General features: G+C 44.5%; 1 protein-coding gene across 1 annotated transcript; it reads right to left on the bottom strand.

Annotated features, from left to right (window-relative positions):
- Positions 1–208: 208 nt before the first annotated feature.
- Positions 209–13,568, bottom strand: LOC110499792 (RAD50-interacting protein 1). The gene is made up of 13 exons (XM_036956866.1): positions 13,304–13,568; positions 12,842–13,083; positions 12,514–12,687; positions 12,001–12,141; positions 8,867–9,023; positions 8,567–8,677; positions 8,106–8,331; positions 7,641–7,778; positions 7,047–7,246; positions 2,212–2,432; positions 1,694–1,874; positions 1,272–1,390; positions 209–1,074 (listed from the first exon to the last, which is right to left on the bottom strand). The coding sequence occupies exons 1-13, from the start codon at positions 13,532–13,534 to the stop codon at positions 855–857; spliced, it is 2,361 nt and encodes a 786-aa protein (XP_036812761.1). The 5' UTR covers positions 13,535–13,568; the 3' UTR covers positions 209–854.
- Positions 13,569–18,903: the final 5,335 nt, after the last annotated feature.

Genomic DNA, 18,903 nt, shown 5'->3' with positions numbered 1-18,903 from the left:
AGACCCATACTGCACCTGGGCAGGCTGCTGAGACCCATACTGAACCTGGGCAGGCTGCTGAGACCCCATACTGAACCTGGGCAGGCTGCTGAGACCCACTTGGCTCACTGGAGTGACTTGGAGAATCTTTCACTCTGAAATACATTAGCATGAACGTACATGATTGGTTGTCAAAACGGCAGTTTACTGACATAAATAACATTTTCGTGATTTAAACGTTTTTATTTCTCACTTCTTTACAAATGTATATGACATTAAATAAGGTAATGTGACAGACAGGGCTGTTGTTGTTATCAAATGCACTGGACTGCTTAAAACAGCAGTGTTAAGGTCTCCTATATCTCGTGTGGTTAAAGACAACAGTCCCTGTCAGGAAGTGAGAGAGGGGACCTCCTGATATACCCATCCACACCATGTGGTACTACTAGATCTCCTCCACAAGAAGACAGAAGTCTGTGCTGTCAGTCAATAGACAAATAATGTCATCTACATGAGCAGTTCATATAAACACATCCTTCAGGCTCCAGTCGAGGGCTCTCCCCTGCGTTTAGACCAGGAGTGGTGAGTTGATATGGAACACTGAGCTTCTAGACAGAGGATCCGCAAAGTAAACAACACTGGGATTAAACGGGATAGGACAGGAGTATTCAGGAATGACAGCGGTCTATTCCAGGTTTATGGGATACGGTGTAGTTCATTGGTAGTGGTTGTTCTTTGCCAGCTGAAGCCCGTCCTAGCCTGGTCACAGATCTGTTAGTGCTGCCTTGCTCAACTCCTACGGCCAATCGGCATCACCATAGGAGTTGTCAAAAACACATCTGGGACCAGGCTACTGTTCTTCCTCCCATCTCCCCTCACTTTCCCGGCCAGGAGGCCCTGAGGTTGAGCAGGATGAGGACGTCGCAGGGGGCCAGGCGGTAGACCCCCAGCTCGTTGAGGGCTGACGTAGGGCTGGGCTGCTTGCCGTCCGGGGTCCCTGGTTGCTCCTCGTCTTCCTCAGCCTGCCTTAGGACGTCTCGTAGAAGAAGAGCTGAGCCCACATTCAGACACAGGATGACGCAGGCCTCCTTCACACTGAGAGAGGGAGACATGACCAATCATTTTTTACCTAGAAATTATTTGACAAGGAATTCAACCCCTGTGCAGGACATTTAATAACCCAAGGAACTACAAACAAACTGTAGGTCTCTTCTACAGATGATGGTACAGTGGACAATGTTTTCAGGTGATATTGTCAGCAGAATTGCCATTGTATGTAATGGCCCACTCACTGTTTGAAGAAGTTCTCAGGCCTCTTGCAGTAGTGTCCAAACAGAGGGAAGAGGTTCCTTGTCATGTCGAACTGGAGCTGGGCTGCACCCCCCTCGTTGAAGTGGTTATACAGAATCACCTGAGGGAGACAGGTAGCAGGTCCATACGTTAATAGAGATGTGATTACCCCCCCCAAAAAAAACATTCTCTATTGCTTCATCCTATTTTCTCCCGTCTGTATTTTATCATTAGAATTGGTCTGTAGCCAATGTAGTTTTAATGTATTTGAGAACAGATGTGTCTAATGATGTGGGACAATCTAATTACCTTCTTTTAAGTCACTCCAGACAGTAGTATCTGAGAAATCACTAAAAGTTAAAATATTTAATGAAGTCAACTATCTGATTAATTCCCTTTGTAGCAGGCCAGCAGTGTGACTCACATTCTGGTAGAGGAAGAGGTCCAGCCTCTCAGCCAGGTCCTGCCAGCCCGTCTGGAAGAGAGGCAGACACAGCATCTGCTGCAGCTGGAGCAGGTGGTCCCTGAGACAGAGCATCAGAGGACAGGCTAAACTGGACAGGGACATGGTGGCCTGGTCACACTGGGACGGCAGAGACAACCACCTGGGAGAAGGAAACACATTAGTGTCATTCTCATTTTTAACATTTTGTTCACTCCGACATTGTGTTGTTCAATTGGTTATATGGTGGCTGTAGGTGATGATCTGAGCTCTACCAGATTCTTTCAAGAAATCACATTTCATTCCTACTGTCCAGGCGTGTTACAGGACAAAGACATTTGTCACAAAGTGCTTACAATCAGCCGGGGCCTAAACACCAAGCAAAGCAAGGTGACAGTGGGTGCCTAGTGTTTAAAACTCCAAAAATAGGACTACATCTTGAGAGGAACGAGATTGAACAGAAAGAACCCTTCCTCTAAGAGAAGAGTGTCTCCACTGACCTGTCCCTGCAGTAGGGCTGAGCCTTCTTCTGTACGTCCCTCATGACAGCCTCCAGTAACCTGCCCAGCATGTCTCCTCTCAGCCTCTCCAGCAGCCCCAGGAGCCCCTCAAACAGAGACCCCTCCAGAGAGGCCAGACGGCCGGACTCAGTGACCCCCAGCGGCCCCAACAGCTCCTCCTCCCCCAGGGCCACAGCTGACTGCTGCAGCTGTAGGAAGAACTGAGGAAGAACAGAGGAGAGAGAGGAGAAAATTGAACAGCCTTGAAGAAGACCTCTGGAGCAGTGCAGTAAAAGGAGGGCCCATACAGCAGAGTGAAGGTGTTAATATGTGGCTTTTTCTGTCCCCTTAACTACTTCTGAACGGACAACACATGTACAGTCAGACAGACTGACAGATTGACAGACAGGCATGCAGACAGGTGGGCAGACAGGCGGGCAGACAGACTGACAGATTGACAGACAGGCAGGCAGGCAGGCGGGCAGACAGACTGACAGATTGACAGACAGGTAGGCAGACAGACTGACAGATTGACAGACAGGTGGGCAGACAGGCGGGCAGACAGACTGACAGATTGACAGACAGGTGGGCAGACAGACTGACAGATTGACAGACAGGTGGGCAGACAGGCGGGCAGACAGGCGGGCAGACAGACTGACAGATTGACAGACAGGTGGGCAGACAGGCGGGCAGACAGACTGACAGATTGACAGACAGGTGGGCAGACAGACTGACAGATTGACAGACAGGTGGGCAGACAGACTGACAGATTGACAGACAGGTGGGCAGACAGACTGACAGATTGACAGACAGGTGGGCAGACAGACTGACAGATTGACAGACAGGTGGGCAGACAGACTGACAGATTGACAGACAGGTGGGCAGGCAGACTGACAGATTGACAGACAGGTGGGCAGGCAGACTGACAGATTGACAGACAGGTGGGCAGACAGACTGACAGATTGACAGACAGGTGGGCAGACAGACTGACAGATTGACAGACAGGTGGGCAGACAGACTGACAGATTGACAGACAGGTGGGCAGACAGACTGACAGATTGACAGACAGGTGGGCAGACAGACTGACAGATTGACAGACAGGTGGGCAGGCAGACTGACAGATTGACAGACAGGTGGGCAGACAGACTGACAGATTGACAGACAGGTGGGCAGACAGACTGACAGATTGACAGACAGGTGGGCAGACAGACTGACAGATTGACAGACAGGTGGGCAGACAGACTGACAGATTGACAGACAGGTGGGCAGACAGACTGACAGATTGACAGACAGGTGGGCAGACAGACTGACAGATTGACAGACAGGTGGGCAGACAGACTGACAGATTGACAGACAGGCAGCATGTGGAGAAGTATTTTTGTATTTATTATGGAACCCCATTAGTTCCTGCCAATACAGCAGCTACTCTTCCTGGGGTTTATTATGGAACCCCATTAGTTCCTGCCAATACAGCAGCTACTCTTCCTGGGGTTTATTATGGATCCCCATTAGTTCCTGCCAATACAGCAGCTACTCTTCCTGGGGTTTATTATGGAACCCCATTAGTTCCTGCCAATACAGCAGCTACTCTTCCTGGGGTTTATTATGGAACCCCATTAGTTCCTGCCAATACAGCAGCTACTCTTCCTGGGGTTTATTATGGAACCCCATTAGTTCCTGCCAAGGCAGCAGCTACTCTTCCTGGGGTTTATTATGGAACCCCATTAGTTCCTGCCAAGGCAGCAGCTACTCTTCCTGGGGTTTATTATGGAACCCCATTAGTTCCTGCCAAGGCAGCAGCTACTCTTCCTGGGGTTTATTATGGATCCCTATTAGTTCCTGCCAAGGCAGCAGCTACTCTTCCTGGGGTTTATTATGGAACCCCATTAGATGCTGCCAAGGCAGCAGCTACTCTTCCTGGGGTTTATTATGGAACCCCATTAGATGCTGCCAAGGCAGCAGCTACTCTTCCTGGGGTTTATTATGGAACCCCATTAGATGCTGCCAGAGCAGCAGCTACTCTTCCTGGGGTTTATTATGGATCCCCATTAGATGCTGCCAATACAGCAGCTACTCTTCCTGGGGTTTATTATGGATCCCCATTAGTTCCTGCCAAGGCAGCAGCTACTCTTCCTGGGGTCCAGCAAAATGAAGGCAGTTTATACAACTGTAATACATTACAATACATTCAGATTTCACAACACACTGTGTTCCCTCAGGCCCCTACTCCACCACCACCATGTGTGTGTATAGTGCGTATCTTATCATATGTATATGTCTGTGCCAATGTTTGTGTTGCTTCACAGTCCCCGCTGTTCCATAAGGTGTTTTTATCTGTTTTTTAAATCTAATTTTACTGCTGCATCAGTTACCTGATGTGGAATACAGTTCCATGTAGTCATGGCTCTATGTGGTACTGTGGAATAGAGTTCCATGTAGTCATGGCTGTATGTGGTACTGTGGAATAGAGTTCCATGTAGTCATGGCTCTATGTAGTACTGTGGAATAGAGTTCCATGTAGTCATGGCTCTATGTAGTACTGTGGAATAGAGTTCCATGTAGTCATGGCTCTATGTAGTACTGTGGAATAGAGTTCCATGTAGTCATGGCTGTATGTGGTACTGTGGAATAGAGTTCCATGTAGTCATGGCTCTATGTAGTACTGTGGAATAGAGTTCCATGTAGTCATGGCTCTATGTAGTACTGTGAAATAAGAGTTCCATGTAGTCATGGCTCTATGTGGTACTGTGGAATAGAGTTCCATGTAGTCATGGCTCTATGTGGTACTGTGGAATAGAGTTCAATGTAGTCATGGCTCTATGTGGTACTGTGGAATAGAGTTCCATGTAGTCATGGCTCTATGTAGTACTGTGGAATAGAGTTCCATGTAGTCATGGCTGTATGTGGTACTGTGGAATAGAGTTCCATGTAGTCATGGCTCTATGTAGTACTGTGGAATAGAGTTCCATGTAGTCATGGCTCTATGTAGTACTGTGAAATAAGAGTTCCATGTAGTCATGGCTCTATGTGGTACTGTGGAATAGAGTTCCATGTAGTCATGGCTCTATGTGGTACTGTGGAATAGAGTTCCATGTAGTCATGGCTGTATGTGGTACTGTGGAATAGAGTTCCATGTAGTCATGGCTCTATGTAGTACTGTGGAATAGAGTTCCATGTAGTCATGGCTCTATGTAGTACTGTGGAATAGAGTTCCATGTAGTCATGGCTCTATGTAGTACTGTGGAATAGAGTTCCATGTAGTCATGGCTGTATGTGGTACTGTGGAATAGAGTTCCATGTAGTCATGGCTCTATGTAGTACTGTGGAATAGAGTTCCATGTAGTCATGGCTCTATGTAGTACTGTGAAATAAGAGTTCCATGTAGTCATGGCTCTATGTGGTACTGTGGAATAGAGTTCCATGTAGTCATGGCTCTATGTGGTACTGTGGAATAGAGTTCAATGTAGTCATGGCTCTATGTGGTACTGTGGAATAGAGTTCCATGTAGTCATGGCTCTATGTGGTACTGTGGAATAGAGTTCCATGTAGTCATGGCTCTATGTGGTACTGTGTAATAGAGTTCCATGTAGTCATGGCTCTATGTAGTACTGTGGAATAGAGTTCCATGTAGTCATGGCTCTATGTAGTACTGTGGAATAGAGTTCAATGTAGTCATGGCTCTATGTGGTACTGTGGAATAGAGTTCCATGTAGTCATGGCTCTATGTGGTACTGTGGAATAGAGTTCCATGTAGTCATGGCTCTATGTAGTACTGTGGAATAGAGTTCCATGTAGTCATGGCTCTATGTGGTACTGTGGAATAGAGTTCCATGTAGTCATGGCTCTATGTAGTACTGTGGAATAGAGTTCCATGTAGTCATGGCTCTATGTGGTACTGTGGAATAGAGTTCCATGTAGTCATGGCTCTATGTAGTACTGTGGAATAGAGTTCCATGTAGTCATGGCTCTATGTGGTACTGTGGAATAGAGTTCCATGTAGTCATGACTCTATGTAGTACTGTGGAATAGAGTTCAATGTAGTCATGGCTCTATGTGGTACTGTGGAATAGAGTTCCATGTGGTCATGGCTCTATGTGGTACTGTGGAATAGAGTTCCATGTAGTCATGGCTCTATGTAGTACTGTGGAATAGAGTTCAATGTAGTCATGGCTCTATGTAGTACTGTGTACCTCCCATAGTCTGTTCTGGACTTGGGGACTGTGAAGAGACCTCTTGTGGCATGTCTTGTGGGGTATGTATGGGTGTCCGAGCTGTGTGCCAGTAGTTTAGACAGACCGCTCGGTGCATTCAACATGTCTCATAAATATACCTCTCATAAATAAAAGTAGTGATGAAGTCAATCCCTCCTCCACTTTGAGCCAGGAGAGATTGACATGCATATTATTAATATTAGCTCTCTGTGTACATCCAAGGGCCAGCCGTGCTGCCCTGTTCTGAGCCAATTGCAATTTTCCTTAGTCCTTTTTTGTGGCACCTGACCACACGACTGAACAGTAGTCAAGGTGCGACAAAACTAGGGCCTGTAGGACCTGCCTTGTTGATAGTGTTGTTAAGAAGGTAGAAACTAGGGCCTGTAGGACCTGCCTTGTTGATAGTGCTGTTAAGAAGGTAGAAACTAGGGCCTGTAGGACCTGCCTTGTTGGTAGTGTTGTTAAGAAGGTAGAAACTAGGGCCTGTAGGACCTGCCTTGTTGATAATGTTGTTAAGAAGGCAGAGTATGGCTTTATTATAGACAGACTTCTCCCCATCTTAGCTACTACTGCATCAATATGTTTTGTATAGCAACAGCGTGATGACTCCGAGGGGCCACGTACCACGTTGTCTCCCCAGTCCCCCAGCACGGTGGAGATGTAGTTGGCAGCGTTGAGAATAGCACAGTATCTAGCGCCCAGCGGGTTACGGGACTCTTCCTTCATCACCTGGGTGAGGCGGATACGGAAGTCGTCCACCAGCTCTCTCTGTAGCGCCAGGAAACGCAGCTGGGCACGAGGGCAGGGGAGGGCACGGTAGCGGTCTGGTAGGGGGAGTATTAGAGATTGAGGGGGAGAGAGAGGATAGAGGGAGGTGGAGGGGAGAGAAAGGGAAAGCAGAGAGAGGGAGGGAGAGAAGGGGAGAGAGATAGAGTGCAGTAAGTCAGAGGCTGCCCCAACAGCAGGCTGTCCCTCTACGACAAACAGAGGGATGAACGGTGACAACCAACAAGACAGACAGAGTGAGACGAGAGAGAGAGAGAGAGAGGCAGAGAGAGCGAGAGAGAGAGAGGCAGAGAGAGGCAGAGAGAGAGAGAGGCAGAGAGAGAGAGAGGCAGAGAGAGACAGAGAGAGATGAAGAGAGAGAGAGACAGAGAGAGAGGCAGAGAGAGAGAGAGAGGTAGAGAGAGAGAGTGATGAAGTAGTTAATAATCCTACCAGTGATGACCAGCAGTAAGGTCATGAAGGTCTCAGCGCAGTCTGGAGCCTTGAGTTCGTCCATGTCACTGATGTCTTTGTACTGGGAGCTCCAAGCCCCCTCAGCAGACAGCATGGCATCCACCTTCTCTATCGCCACTACAGAGAGACACACAGTTGGGATGAGCACACATCACACATTCACTAAATCACATACACTGACATAAACAGAGTCTAACAGAGAAGTAAAATCCCACATAAAATCAATCTCTTTAGTCAGTCCCAAATGGCTTCCTACCCCTTCACTTCACCCAAACCCTTCAATGTTTGCAGATCTGTAAGGTAGAAGCGATATGGCGAAAGCTCTGCCAGTACACTGCTTATACCTATCCAGCCCCTTCAGATCTGTGGAAATTGGAGGGTTAGGGCCAAGGGGAAAGAGTAGGGAACGATGAGAGATGCTCCATTGCTGCCTCTCTCACTCACTCTTCCTCTCCACAGTGAGCCACTTCTGCAGCACGACCTCCTCCAGCAGTACATGCAGCACTCCGGGCAGGGTGCTGGGGTAGGAGTGGGTGGTGCGCAGCTCCCTCTCAAACTGCAGGATCTCGTCCACCAGGTGGCAGAAGAGAGCGTCGTCGTAGAGCAGCCGTGGAGCATCCAACGCTAGCTTCTCCTGGGCCAGGGTGAGTAGACCGCGACACAGCTCCACCTGGTGGGGACGTGAGGGATGACACGAGATACTTCAATAGCTATACCCATTATATTTTATTATATTAATATATATATATATGCTTATATCCTCTCATATGACTGTGGAACATCAAGAGCTGCTACGATTGAAACTCAACTTGACTTTCAGCTTTGAATCTTGGGGGGTGAACAAATACTTCAATGGCACATGAACTCAGGATTCTAGATGATCAAGTAGCGGCTGATCCTCTAACCTTGGCGTTGACGTTAGCTCCATTTCTGTCCAGAATGGGCTGGATCTTCTCCTCCATGAAGTTGGAGCTGTTACCCATCCACATCAGGACCTGGGTCAGGAACCACTCAGGCTGCATGGAGACAGAGATGGAGGTTATTATTATTGTCATAGTCTGTCTGTCTGTGTGTTTGAGACGTGCTCTGTGTGTGTGTGTGTCTGTGTGTGTGTCTGTGTGTGTGTGTCTTTGTGTGTGTGTGTGAGACATGCTCTGTGTGTGTGTGTGTGTGTGTGTGTGTGTGTCTGTGTGTGTTGCTCTAACCTTGTTGAGTGAATTGGTCTGACGGTTTCCAGTGAAGTGGTATCGAAACCTCTTGCTCAGAGGAAGCAACATGATCTGGACAGGAAGAGACAGGGGTGTCGTCGGGGGCAACCCTACACGGGACACAGAGGTTGGCTTCTCTGATATGAGATCATCACTGAGAAACAGGTTAAAGAAACTGGCCAGGTATTCATCTCAGTACAACATCAACATCAGTCAATATCGTAGGAAGTGTGTGGGGAACAGGATGTCTGTGACTGGGAATGTATGGAGCTACTGTATGAAGAAGTGTGCAGAGTGGAAATAATGCACTGTGTCTATAACCCAGTAGTGTCTATAACCTAGTAGTGTCTATAACCTAGTAGTGTCTATAACCCAGTAGTGTCTATAACCTAGTAGTGTCTATAACCTAGTAGTGTCTACAACCTAGTAGTGTCTATAACCTAGTAGTGTCTACAACCTAGTAGTGTCTATAACCTAGTAGTGTCTACAACCTAGTAGTGTCTATAACCTAGTAGTGTCTATAACCCAGTAGTGTCTATAACCCAGTAGTGTCTATAACCTAGTAGTGTCTATAACCCAGTAGTGTCTATAACCCAGTAGTGTCTATAACCTAGTAGTGTCTATAACCCAGTAGTGTCTATAACCTAGGAGTGTCTATAACCCAGTAGTGTCTATAACCTAGTAGTGTCTATAACCTAGGAGTGTCTATAACCCAGTAGTGTCTATAACCTAGTAGTGTCTATAACCTAGTAGTGTCTACAACCCAGTCCTGTCTATAACCTAGTAGTGTCTATAACCTAGTAGTGTCTATAACCCAGTAGTGTCTATAACCTTGTAGTGTCTATAACCTAGTAGTGTCTATAACCTAGTAGTGTCTATAACCCAGTAGTGTCTATAACCTAGTAGTGTCTATAACCCAGTAGTGTCTATAACCCAGTAGTGTCTATAATCTAGTAGTGTCTATAACCTAGTAGTGTCTATAACCTAGTAGTGTCTATAACCTAGTCCTGTCTATAACCTAGTAGTGTCTATAACCTAGTAGTGTCTATAACCCAGTAGTGTCTATAACCTAGTAGTGTCTATAACCTAGTAGTGTCTATAACCCAGTAGTGTCTATAACCTAGTAGTGTCTACAACCTAGTAGTGTCTATAACCTAGTAGTGTCTACAACCTAGTAGTGTCTATAACCCAGTAGTGTCTATAACCTAGTAGTGTCTATAACCCAGTAGTGTCTACAATCTAGTAGTGTCTATAACCTAGTAGTGTCTATAACCCAGTAGTGTCTATAACCCAGTAGTGTCTACAATCTAGTAGTGTCTATAACCTAGTAGTGTCTATAACCTAGTAGTGTCTATAACCTAGTAGTGTCTATAACCCAGTCCTGTCTATAACCCAGTCCTGTCTATAACCCAGTCCTGTCTATAACCCAGTCCTGTCTACAACCCAGTCCTGTCTACAACCCAGTCCTGTCTATAACCCAGTCCTGTCTATAACCCAGTCCTGTCTATAACCCAGTCCTGTCTATAACCCAGTCCTGTCTATATCCTAGTAGTGTCTATAACCCAGTAGTGTCTATAACCTAGTAGTGTCTATAACCCAGTAGTGTCTATAACCCAGTCCTGTCTATATCCTAGTAGTGTCTATAACCCAGTAGTGTCTATAACCTAGTAGTGTCTATAACCTAGTAGTGTCTATAACCTAGTAGTGTCTATAACCTAGTAGTGTCTATAACCCAGTCCTGTCTATATCCTAGTAGTGTCTATAACCCAGTAGTGTCTATAACCTAGTAGTGTCTATAACCCAGTAGTGTCTATAACCCAGTCCTGTCTATAACCCAGTCCTGTCTATAACCTAGTAGTGTCTATAACCCAGTCCTGTCTATAACCCAGTAGTGTCTATAACCCAGTAGTGTCTATAACCCAGTAGTGTCTATAACCTAGTAGTGTCTATAACCTAGTAGTGTCTATAACCTAGTAGTGTCTATAACCCAGTAGTGTCTACAACCTAGTAGTGTCTATAACCCAGTCCTGTCTATAACCCAGTAGTGTCTATAACCCAGTCCTGTCTATAACCCAGTAGTGTCTATAACCCAGTAGTGTCTATAACCCAGTCCTGCCTATAACCCAGTCCTGTATATAACCCAGTCCTGTCTATAACCTAGTAGTGTCTATAACCCAGTCCTGTCTATAACCTAGTAGTGTCTATAACCCAGTCCTGTCTATAACCCAGTCCTGTCTATAACCTAGTAGTGTCTATAACCCAGTAGTGTCTATAACCCAGTCCTGTCTACAACTCAGTCCTGTCTGTAACCCAGTCCTGTCTACAACCCAGTCCTGTCTACAACCCAGTCCTGTCTATAACCCAGTCCTGATTATAACCCAGTCCTGTCTATAACCCAGTCCTCTCTATAACCTAGTAGTGTCTATAACCTAGTAGTGTCTATAACCCAGTCCTGTCAATAACCCAGTCCTGTATATAACCTAGTAGTGTCTATAACCTAGTAGTGTCTATAACCTAGTAGTGTCTATAACCCAGTCCTGTCTATAACCCAGTCCTGTCTATAACCTAGTAGTGTGTATAACCTAGTAGTGTCTATAACCCAGTCCTGTCTATAACCCAGTCCTGTCTATAACCCAGTAGTGTCTACAACCCAGTCCTGTCAATAACCCAGTCCTGTCTACAACCCAGTCCTGTCTACAACCCAGTCCTGTCTATAACCCAGTCCTGTCTATAACCCAGTAGTATGTATAACCTAGTAGTGTCTATAACCCAGTCCTGTCTATAACCCAGTAGTGTGTATAACCCAGTCCTGTCTATAACCTAGTAGTGTCTATAACCCAGTCCTGTCTATAAACTAGTAGTGTCTATAACCCAGTCCTGTCTATAACCTAGTAGTGTCTATAACCCAGTCCTGTCTATAACCCAGTAGTGTGTATAACCTAGTAGTGTCTATAACCCAGTCCTGTCTACAACCCAGTCCTGTCTATAACCCAGTCCTGTCTACAACCTAGTCCTGTCTAGAACAGCGTGTGTATAACCTAGTAGTGTCTATAACAGCGAATGTATAACAGACGATAATGCTAGTGTGTATGTCTTCGACTCTGATAACACTATATTAGGGTGAAGGATACGAGGTCTGTAGAGACAGGAGCTGGGCCACCAGAAGCTCCAGCTGGCTGTGGAGCTCCTGAGCGTTGGCAGGGGGGGAGAGAGACTGGGTGGGAGGCGAGATGAACGGCCAGTGGAGCTGGATCAGCAACTCCTCAAAATCACTGCCAGACAGAGGAGGAGGAGGAGTTAAAAATCACATTCAGGTCTGAGGTAGCTTGACTTTGGATCATCATAATAACTGTGAATCACCAAGCCCGGTCCTGGAGAGCTACCGTGTGTGTCTTACTTGTTCTGGCCCAACACAAATACACCTGGTCAACTAGTCATTTAGACTGAATTAGATGGGTTAGTGCCAGGCTGGAACAAAGGCCTGCATGGCCAGTTGCTCTCCAGGACCAGGGTTTCTGACCACTGATCTAAACAGAGATCCTAATAACTATCACAGAGTTCTCCATCGCCAGTCCTTCTGCTCCGGCCCGGCCCGCTAACACAACACACTGCCTGCCCTGTCTGACCCACTCAGCCACACATACCCAGCCAGTCTGTCCTTAATGATCTTGTGCCAGAAGCATAGTGTCTCTCTGAGGAAGGCCTGGAGATGAGAGCAGCCAGACTGCTTTAGGCCCACATCTAGACTGGCCATGCTGCCCACCGCCACCACTGCCTCCCATATACTGTTGGTGATCAGACACTGCTGGATGCTGTCACTGTGGGAGGAGAGAACGACAGTTAGCGGAACAACTTAACATACAGTAGGATACCATTTTGTGTGTGTGTATTCCAATCAGGATCCTATCTTTGAATAGTGTCAAATATATTGTCCAACTACAAGAAGAAGAAAATAATAATACTGTTGCTCACCTGAGTTCTTCAATGCGTGACAGACACTGCAGGTATTTCATGTGTTTCTCTGTGTTGTCCAGCTGTTCCAGGGTCCGTCCCAGGCTGTCTGCCCAGGGCTGGGCGCCCTGCAGGTGCTGTATCAGGGTGTTGGACAGGACCCTCTCCCGCTGGAGCAAACCTTCCAGAGACACACGGGACTCCTCGGCAGCAGACAGCGCTGCTGACACCCGCAGCGGCACCGAACTGGACACCGTCAGAACCTGAGAAGGTGGGTGGAGGAAGACCTGTCAGCAAGGGAAATGCACGCCCTTAAACTAGCTAGCAAAGGTTAGCTATAGATCATTACTTACATTAACTAGCAAGGGAAAGAATAATACTCGCATTATTAACGATTCTATTATTTTTCATGCAATAATTGATACAGCATTGAAAGCTGATTTGAGTGTGCAACATGAAGTTAACAACGCGCTTGCTAACTACCTGCTCCTCCAGCAACTTGTTTTCCGCTGTCAGTTTCTCCAGGAGCGCGCTAACTTTCTTCAGCGACTTCAGATCCACTCCGATTTCTTTCTCTATCAATTCGACAACGTAGTCGGGGAGTGCTCCCTCCCCCGATTCTGTTTCGGAGTCTTCATAATTTGTCGATATAGGGCTTTGTAGATCAGATTCATCACTTTGGCCGTTTTGCTGCTCTGCAGAGGGCGCCGCCATCTTTCTTCTGTGTCTCTTCCACGTCAACAGCACGCAGATGTAAACACAGCACCGAACACAGCCGTCACCGTCTATACACCACCTCTAGTGGTGGCAGTTAGTACTACGGGACCTGTCACGGGTAAACACTTGGGACATTTCCAACTACTACACAATCCACGCTTCCTTCCATCCTCCATTCATTGGTTCATGTAACCAGTGATATCATAAGTGGAGTGGTGATAGCTTTAGACAATTTACAGTTGATGTGTTATTTCAGTGATTACTAAAGGGAATTAGGAAGGATGTTTCCAAAACAAGACCCTCTTCAGTGTTTGAGTGATCAAGACCTCACAGGAAACAACTGGACATACTGTATCTACTCAGTTATGTAGTTGTTGAACTAATCTGTTACCCAGAACGGAACAGTTACTCTCCAGCATCTTATTCTGTCCTATTCTACTGTATCTTAGTCTATGCAGCTCTGACATTGCTCGTCCAAATATTTATATATTCTTAATTCCATCCCTTTACTTTAGAATGTGTATATTGTTAGATATTACTAGTTAGATATTACTGAACTGTTGGAGCTAGAAACAACAGCATTTCGCTACACCCGCAATAACATCTACTATACACGTGTATGTGACAAATGAAATGTGATTTGATTATATCTCAAACATGTTATAAAATTCGTATGCTCCCTTATCCTTCATTCGTACACCCTTTTCCTGTGAATGGGGAATATGCTTGAGTCTGTTCTGTTACTATCATATGCTTGAGTCTGTTCCGTTACTATCATATGCTTGAGTCTGTTCCATTGCTATCATATGCTTGAGTCTGTTCCGTTACTATCATATGCTTGAGTCTGTTCCATTGCTATCATATGCTTGAGTCTGTTCCGTTACTATCATATGCTTGAGTCTGTTCCGTTACTATCATATGCTTGAGTCTGTTCCATTGCTATCATATGCTTGAGTCTGTTCCGTTACTATCATATGCTTGAGTCTGTTCCATTGCTATCATATGCTTGAGTCTGTTCCGTTACTATCAAATGCTTGAGTCTGTTTCGTTACTATCATATGCTTGAGTCTGTTCTGTTACTATCATATGTTTGAGTCTGTTCCGTTACTATCAAATGCTTGAGTCTGTTCCGTTACTATCATATGCTTGAGTCTGTTCTGTTACTATCATATGCTTGAGTCTGTTCCGTTACTATCATATGCTTGAATCTGTTCTGTTACTATCATATGCTTGAGTCTGTTCCATTACTATCATATGCTTGAGTCTGTTCTGTTACTATCATATGCTTGAGTCTGTTCCATTACTATCATATGCTTGAGTCTGTTCCGTTACTATCATATGCTTGAGTCTGTTCTGTTACTATCATATGCTTGAGTCTGTTCCGTTACTATCATATGCTTGAATCTGTTCTGTTACTATCATATGCTTGAGTCTGTTCCGTTACTATCATATGCTTGAGTCTGTTCTGTTACTATCATATGCTTGAGTCTGTTCCGTTACTATCATATGCTTGAATCTGTTCTGTTACTATCATATGCTTGAGTCTGTTCCATTACTATCATATGCTTGAGTCTGTTCTGTTACTATCATATGCTTGAGTCTGTTCCATTACTATTATATGTTTGAGTCTGTTCCATTACTATCATATGCTTGAGTCTGTTCTGTTACTATCATATGCTTGAGTCTGTTCCGTTACTATCATATGCTTGAATCTGTTCTGTTACTATCATATGCTTGAGTCTGTTCTGTTACTATCATATGCTTGAGTCTGTTCCATTACTATCATATGCTTGAGTCTGTTCCGTTACTATCATATGCTTGAGTCTGTTCCGTTACTATCATATGCTTGAGTCTGTTCCATTACTATCATATGCTTGAGTCTGTTCCATTACTATCATATGCTTGAGTCTGTTCTGTTACTATCATATGCTTGAGTCTGTTCCATTACTATCATATGCTTGAGTCTGTTCCGTTACTATCATATGCTTGAGTCTGTTCCGTTACTGTCATATGCTTGAGTCTGTTCCGTTACTATCATATGCTTGAGTCTGTTCCGTTACTATCATATGCTTGAGTCTGTTCCGTTACTATCATATGCTTGAGTCTGTTCCGTTACTATCATATGCTTGAATCTGTTCTGTTACTATCATATGCTTGAGTCTGTTCCATTACTATCATATGCTTGAGTCTGTTCTGTTACTATCATATGCTTGAGTCTGTTCCATTACTATCATATGCTTGAGTCTGTTCCATTACTATCATATGCTTGAGTCTGTTCTGTTACTATCATATGCTTGAGTCTGTTCCGTTACTATCATATGCTTGAGTCTGTTCCATTACTATCATATGCTTGAGTCTGTTCCGTTACTATCATATGCTTGAGTCTGTTCTGTTACTATCATATGCTTGAGTCTGTTCCATTACTATCATATGCTTGAGTCTGTTCCGTTACTATCATATGCTTGAGTCTGTTGCGTTACTATCATATGCTTGAGTCTGTTCTGTTACTATCATATGCTTGAGTCTGTTCCATTACTATCATATGCTTGAGTCTGTTCTGTTACTATCATATGCTTGAGTCTGTTCCGTTACTATCATATGCTTGAATCTGTTCTGTTACTATCATATGCTTGAGTCTGTTCCATTACTATCATATGCTTGAGTCTGTTCTGTTACTATCATATGCTTGAGTCTGTTCCGTTACTATTATATGCTTGAATCTGTTCTGTTACTATCATATGCTTGAGTCTGTTTTGTTACTATCATATGCTTGAGTCTGTTCCATTACTATCATATGCTTGAGTCTGTTCCATTACTATCATATGCTTGAGTCTGTTCTGTTACTATCATATGCTTGAATCTGTTCCGTTACTATCATATGCTTGAGTCTGTTCTGTTACTATCATATGCTTGAGTCTGTTCCATTACTATCATATGCTTGAGTCTGTTCTGTTACTATCATATGCTTGAGTCTGTTCCATTACTATCATATGCTTGAGTCTGTTCTGTTACTATCATATGCTTGAGTCTGTTCCATTACTATCATATGCTTGAGTCTGTTCTGTTACTATCATATGCTTGAATCTGTTCCGTTACTATCATATGCTTGAGTCTGTTCTGTTACTATCATATGCTTGAGTCTGTTCCATTACTATCATATGCTTGAGTCTGTTCTGTTACTATCATATGCTTGAGTCTGTTCCGTTACTATCATATGCTTGAATCTGTTCCGTTACTATCATATGCTTGAGTCTGTTCTGTTACTATCATATGCTTGAGTCTGTTCCATTACTATCATATGCTTGAGTCTGTTCTGTTACTATCATATGCTTGAGTCTGTTCCATTACTATCATATGCTTGAGTCTGTTCCATTACTATCATATGCTTGAGTCTGTTCCATTACTATCATATGCTTGAGTCTGTTCCATTGCGAACATATGCTTGAGTCTGTTCCATTGCGAACATGTGCTTGAGTCTGTTCCATTACTATCTTCCTCTGTACAAAATGTGCTCCAGATGTTTTGCGGGGTTGCATTGACATTGACATTGCTTAACACTTGGCCCTTCTCTGGATTCCTAGAGACCCAATGTGGTTGCTTCTCAAATAGCACTCTATTCCCTATATAGTGCACTACTTTTTGACCAGGGCTTATAGAGCACTAGGGAATAGGGTGCCATTTTGGACGCAAGTGGTGAGGTCATAGTTGTCCAGAAATGGCTGATTATGTGATTTCATGTTCACTCAGGCCTCCTTGCTCTGGACTGGACCTCTGGAGTCTGGGTTCCTGAGGTAGATGCTTTGTTCTGCCAAGACAACAGATAGAAGAGCAGACAATAAGTGCTGTATGAGTTCTTAATTCTCTCTCTCTCTTTAATGGGGTGTTGTTGGCATGAGAAACATATGTTTACATTGCCAAAGCAAGTGAAATAAACAATAAAGAAAGTGAGAAGAAACAAAAAACAACATCAACAACAAACTATTAGAAATAAACAGTAAACAACACAAAGGTTTCATAAAGATACAGACATTTCCAGAGTTATATTATCATATATGTTCAGGGTTTTAATGAGCAAATACAGTGCCTTGCGAAAGTATTCGCCCCCCTTGAACTTTGCGACCTTTTGCCACATTTCAGGCTTCAAACATAAAGATATAAAACTGTATTTTTTTGTGAAGAATCAACAACAAGTGGGACACAATCATGAAGTGGAACGACATTTATTGGATATTTCAAACTTTTTTAACAAATCAAAAATGGAAAAATTGGGCGTGCAAAATTATTCAGCCCCCTTAAGTTAATACTTTGTAGCGCCACCTTTTGCTGCGATTACAGCTGTAAGTCGCTTGGGGTATGTCTCTATCAGTTTTGCACATCGAGAGACCGAAATTTTTTCCCATTCCTCCTTGCAAAACAGCTCGAGCTCAGTGAGGTTGGATGGAGAGCATTTGTGAACAGCAGTTTTCAGTTCTTTCCACAGATTCTTGATTGGATTCAGGTCTGGACTTTGACTTGGCCGTTCTATTTTTGAACCATTCCAGTGTAGATTTTGCTTTATGTTTTGGATCATTGTCTTGTTGGAAGACAAATCTCCGTCCCAGTCTCAGGTCTTTTGCAGACTCCATCAGGTTTTCTTCCAGAATGGTCCTGTATTTGGCTCCATCCATCTTCCCATCAATTTTAACCATCTTCCCTGTCCCTGCTGAAGAAAAGCAGGCCCAAACCATGATGCTGCCACCACCATGTTTGACAGTGGGGATGGTGTGTTCAGGGTGATGAGCTGTGTTGCTTTTACGCCAAACATAACGTTTTGCATTGTTGCCAAAAAGTTCAATTTTGGTTTCATCTGACCAGAGCACCTTCTTCCACATGTTTGGTGTGTCTCCCAGGTGGCTTGTGGCAAACTTTAAACAACACTTTTTATGGATATCTTTAAGAAATGGCTTTCTTCTTGCCACTCTTCCATAAAGGCCAGATTTGTGCAATATACGACTGATTGTTGTCCTATGGACAGAGTCTCCCACCTCAGCTGTAGATCTCTGCAGTTCATCCAGAGTGATCATGGGCCTTTTGGCTGCATCTCTGATCAGTCTTCTCCTTGTATGAGCTGAAAGTTTATAGGGACGGCCAGGTCTTGGTAGATTTGCAGTGGTCTGATACTCCTTCCATTTCAATATTATCGCTTGCACAGTGCTCCTTGGGATGTTTAAAGCTTGGGAAATCTTTTTGTATCCAAATCCGGCTTTAAACTTCTTCACAACAGTATCTCGGACCTGCCTGGTGTGTTCCTTGTTCTTCATGATGCTCTCTGCGCTTTTAACGGACCTCTGAGACTATCACAGTGCAGGTGCATTTATACGGAGACT

The sequence above is a fragment of the Oncorhynchus mykiss genome, chromosome 21 (assembly GCF_013265735.2).
Source record: "Oncorhynchus mykiss isolate Arlee chromosome 21, USDA_OmykA_1.1, whole genome shotgun sequence".
NCBI classification, from domain to species: domain Eukaryota; kingdom Metazoa; phylum Chordata; class Actinopteri; order Salmoniformes; family Salmonidae; genus Oncorhynchus; species Oncorhynchus mykiss.
This window is presented reverse-complemented; position numbering and strand designations above follow the sequence as displayed.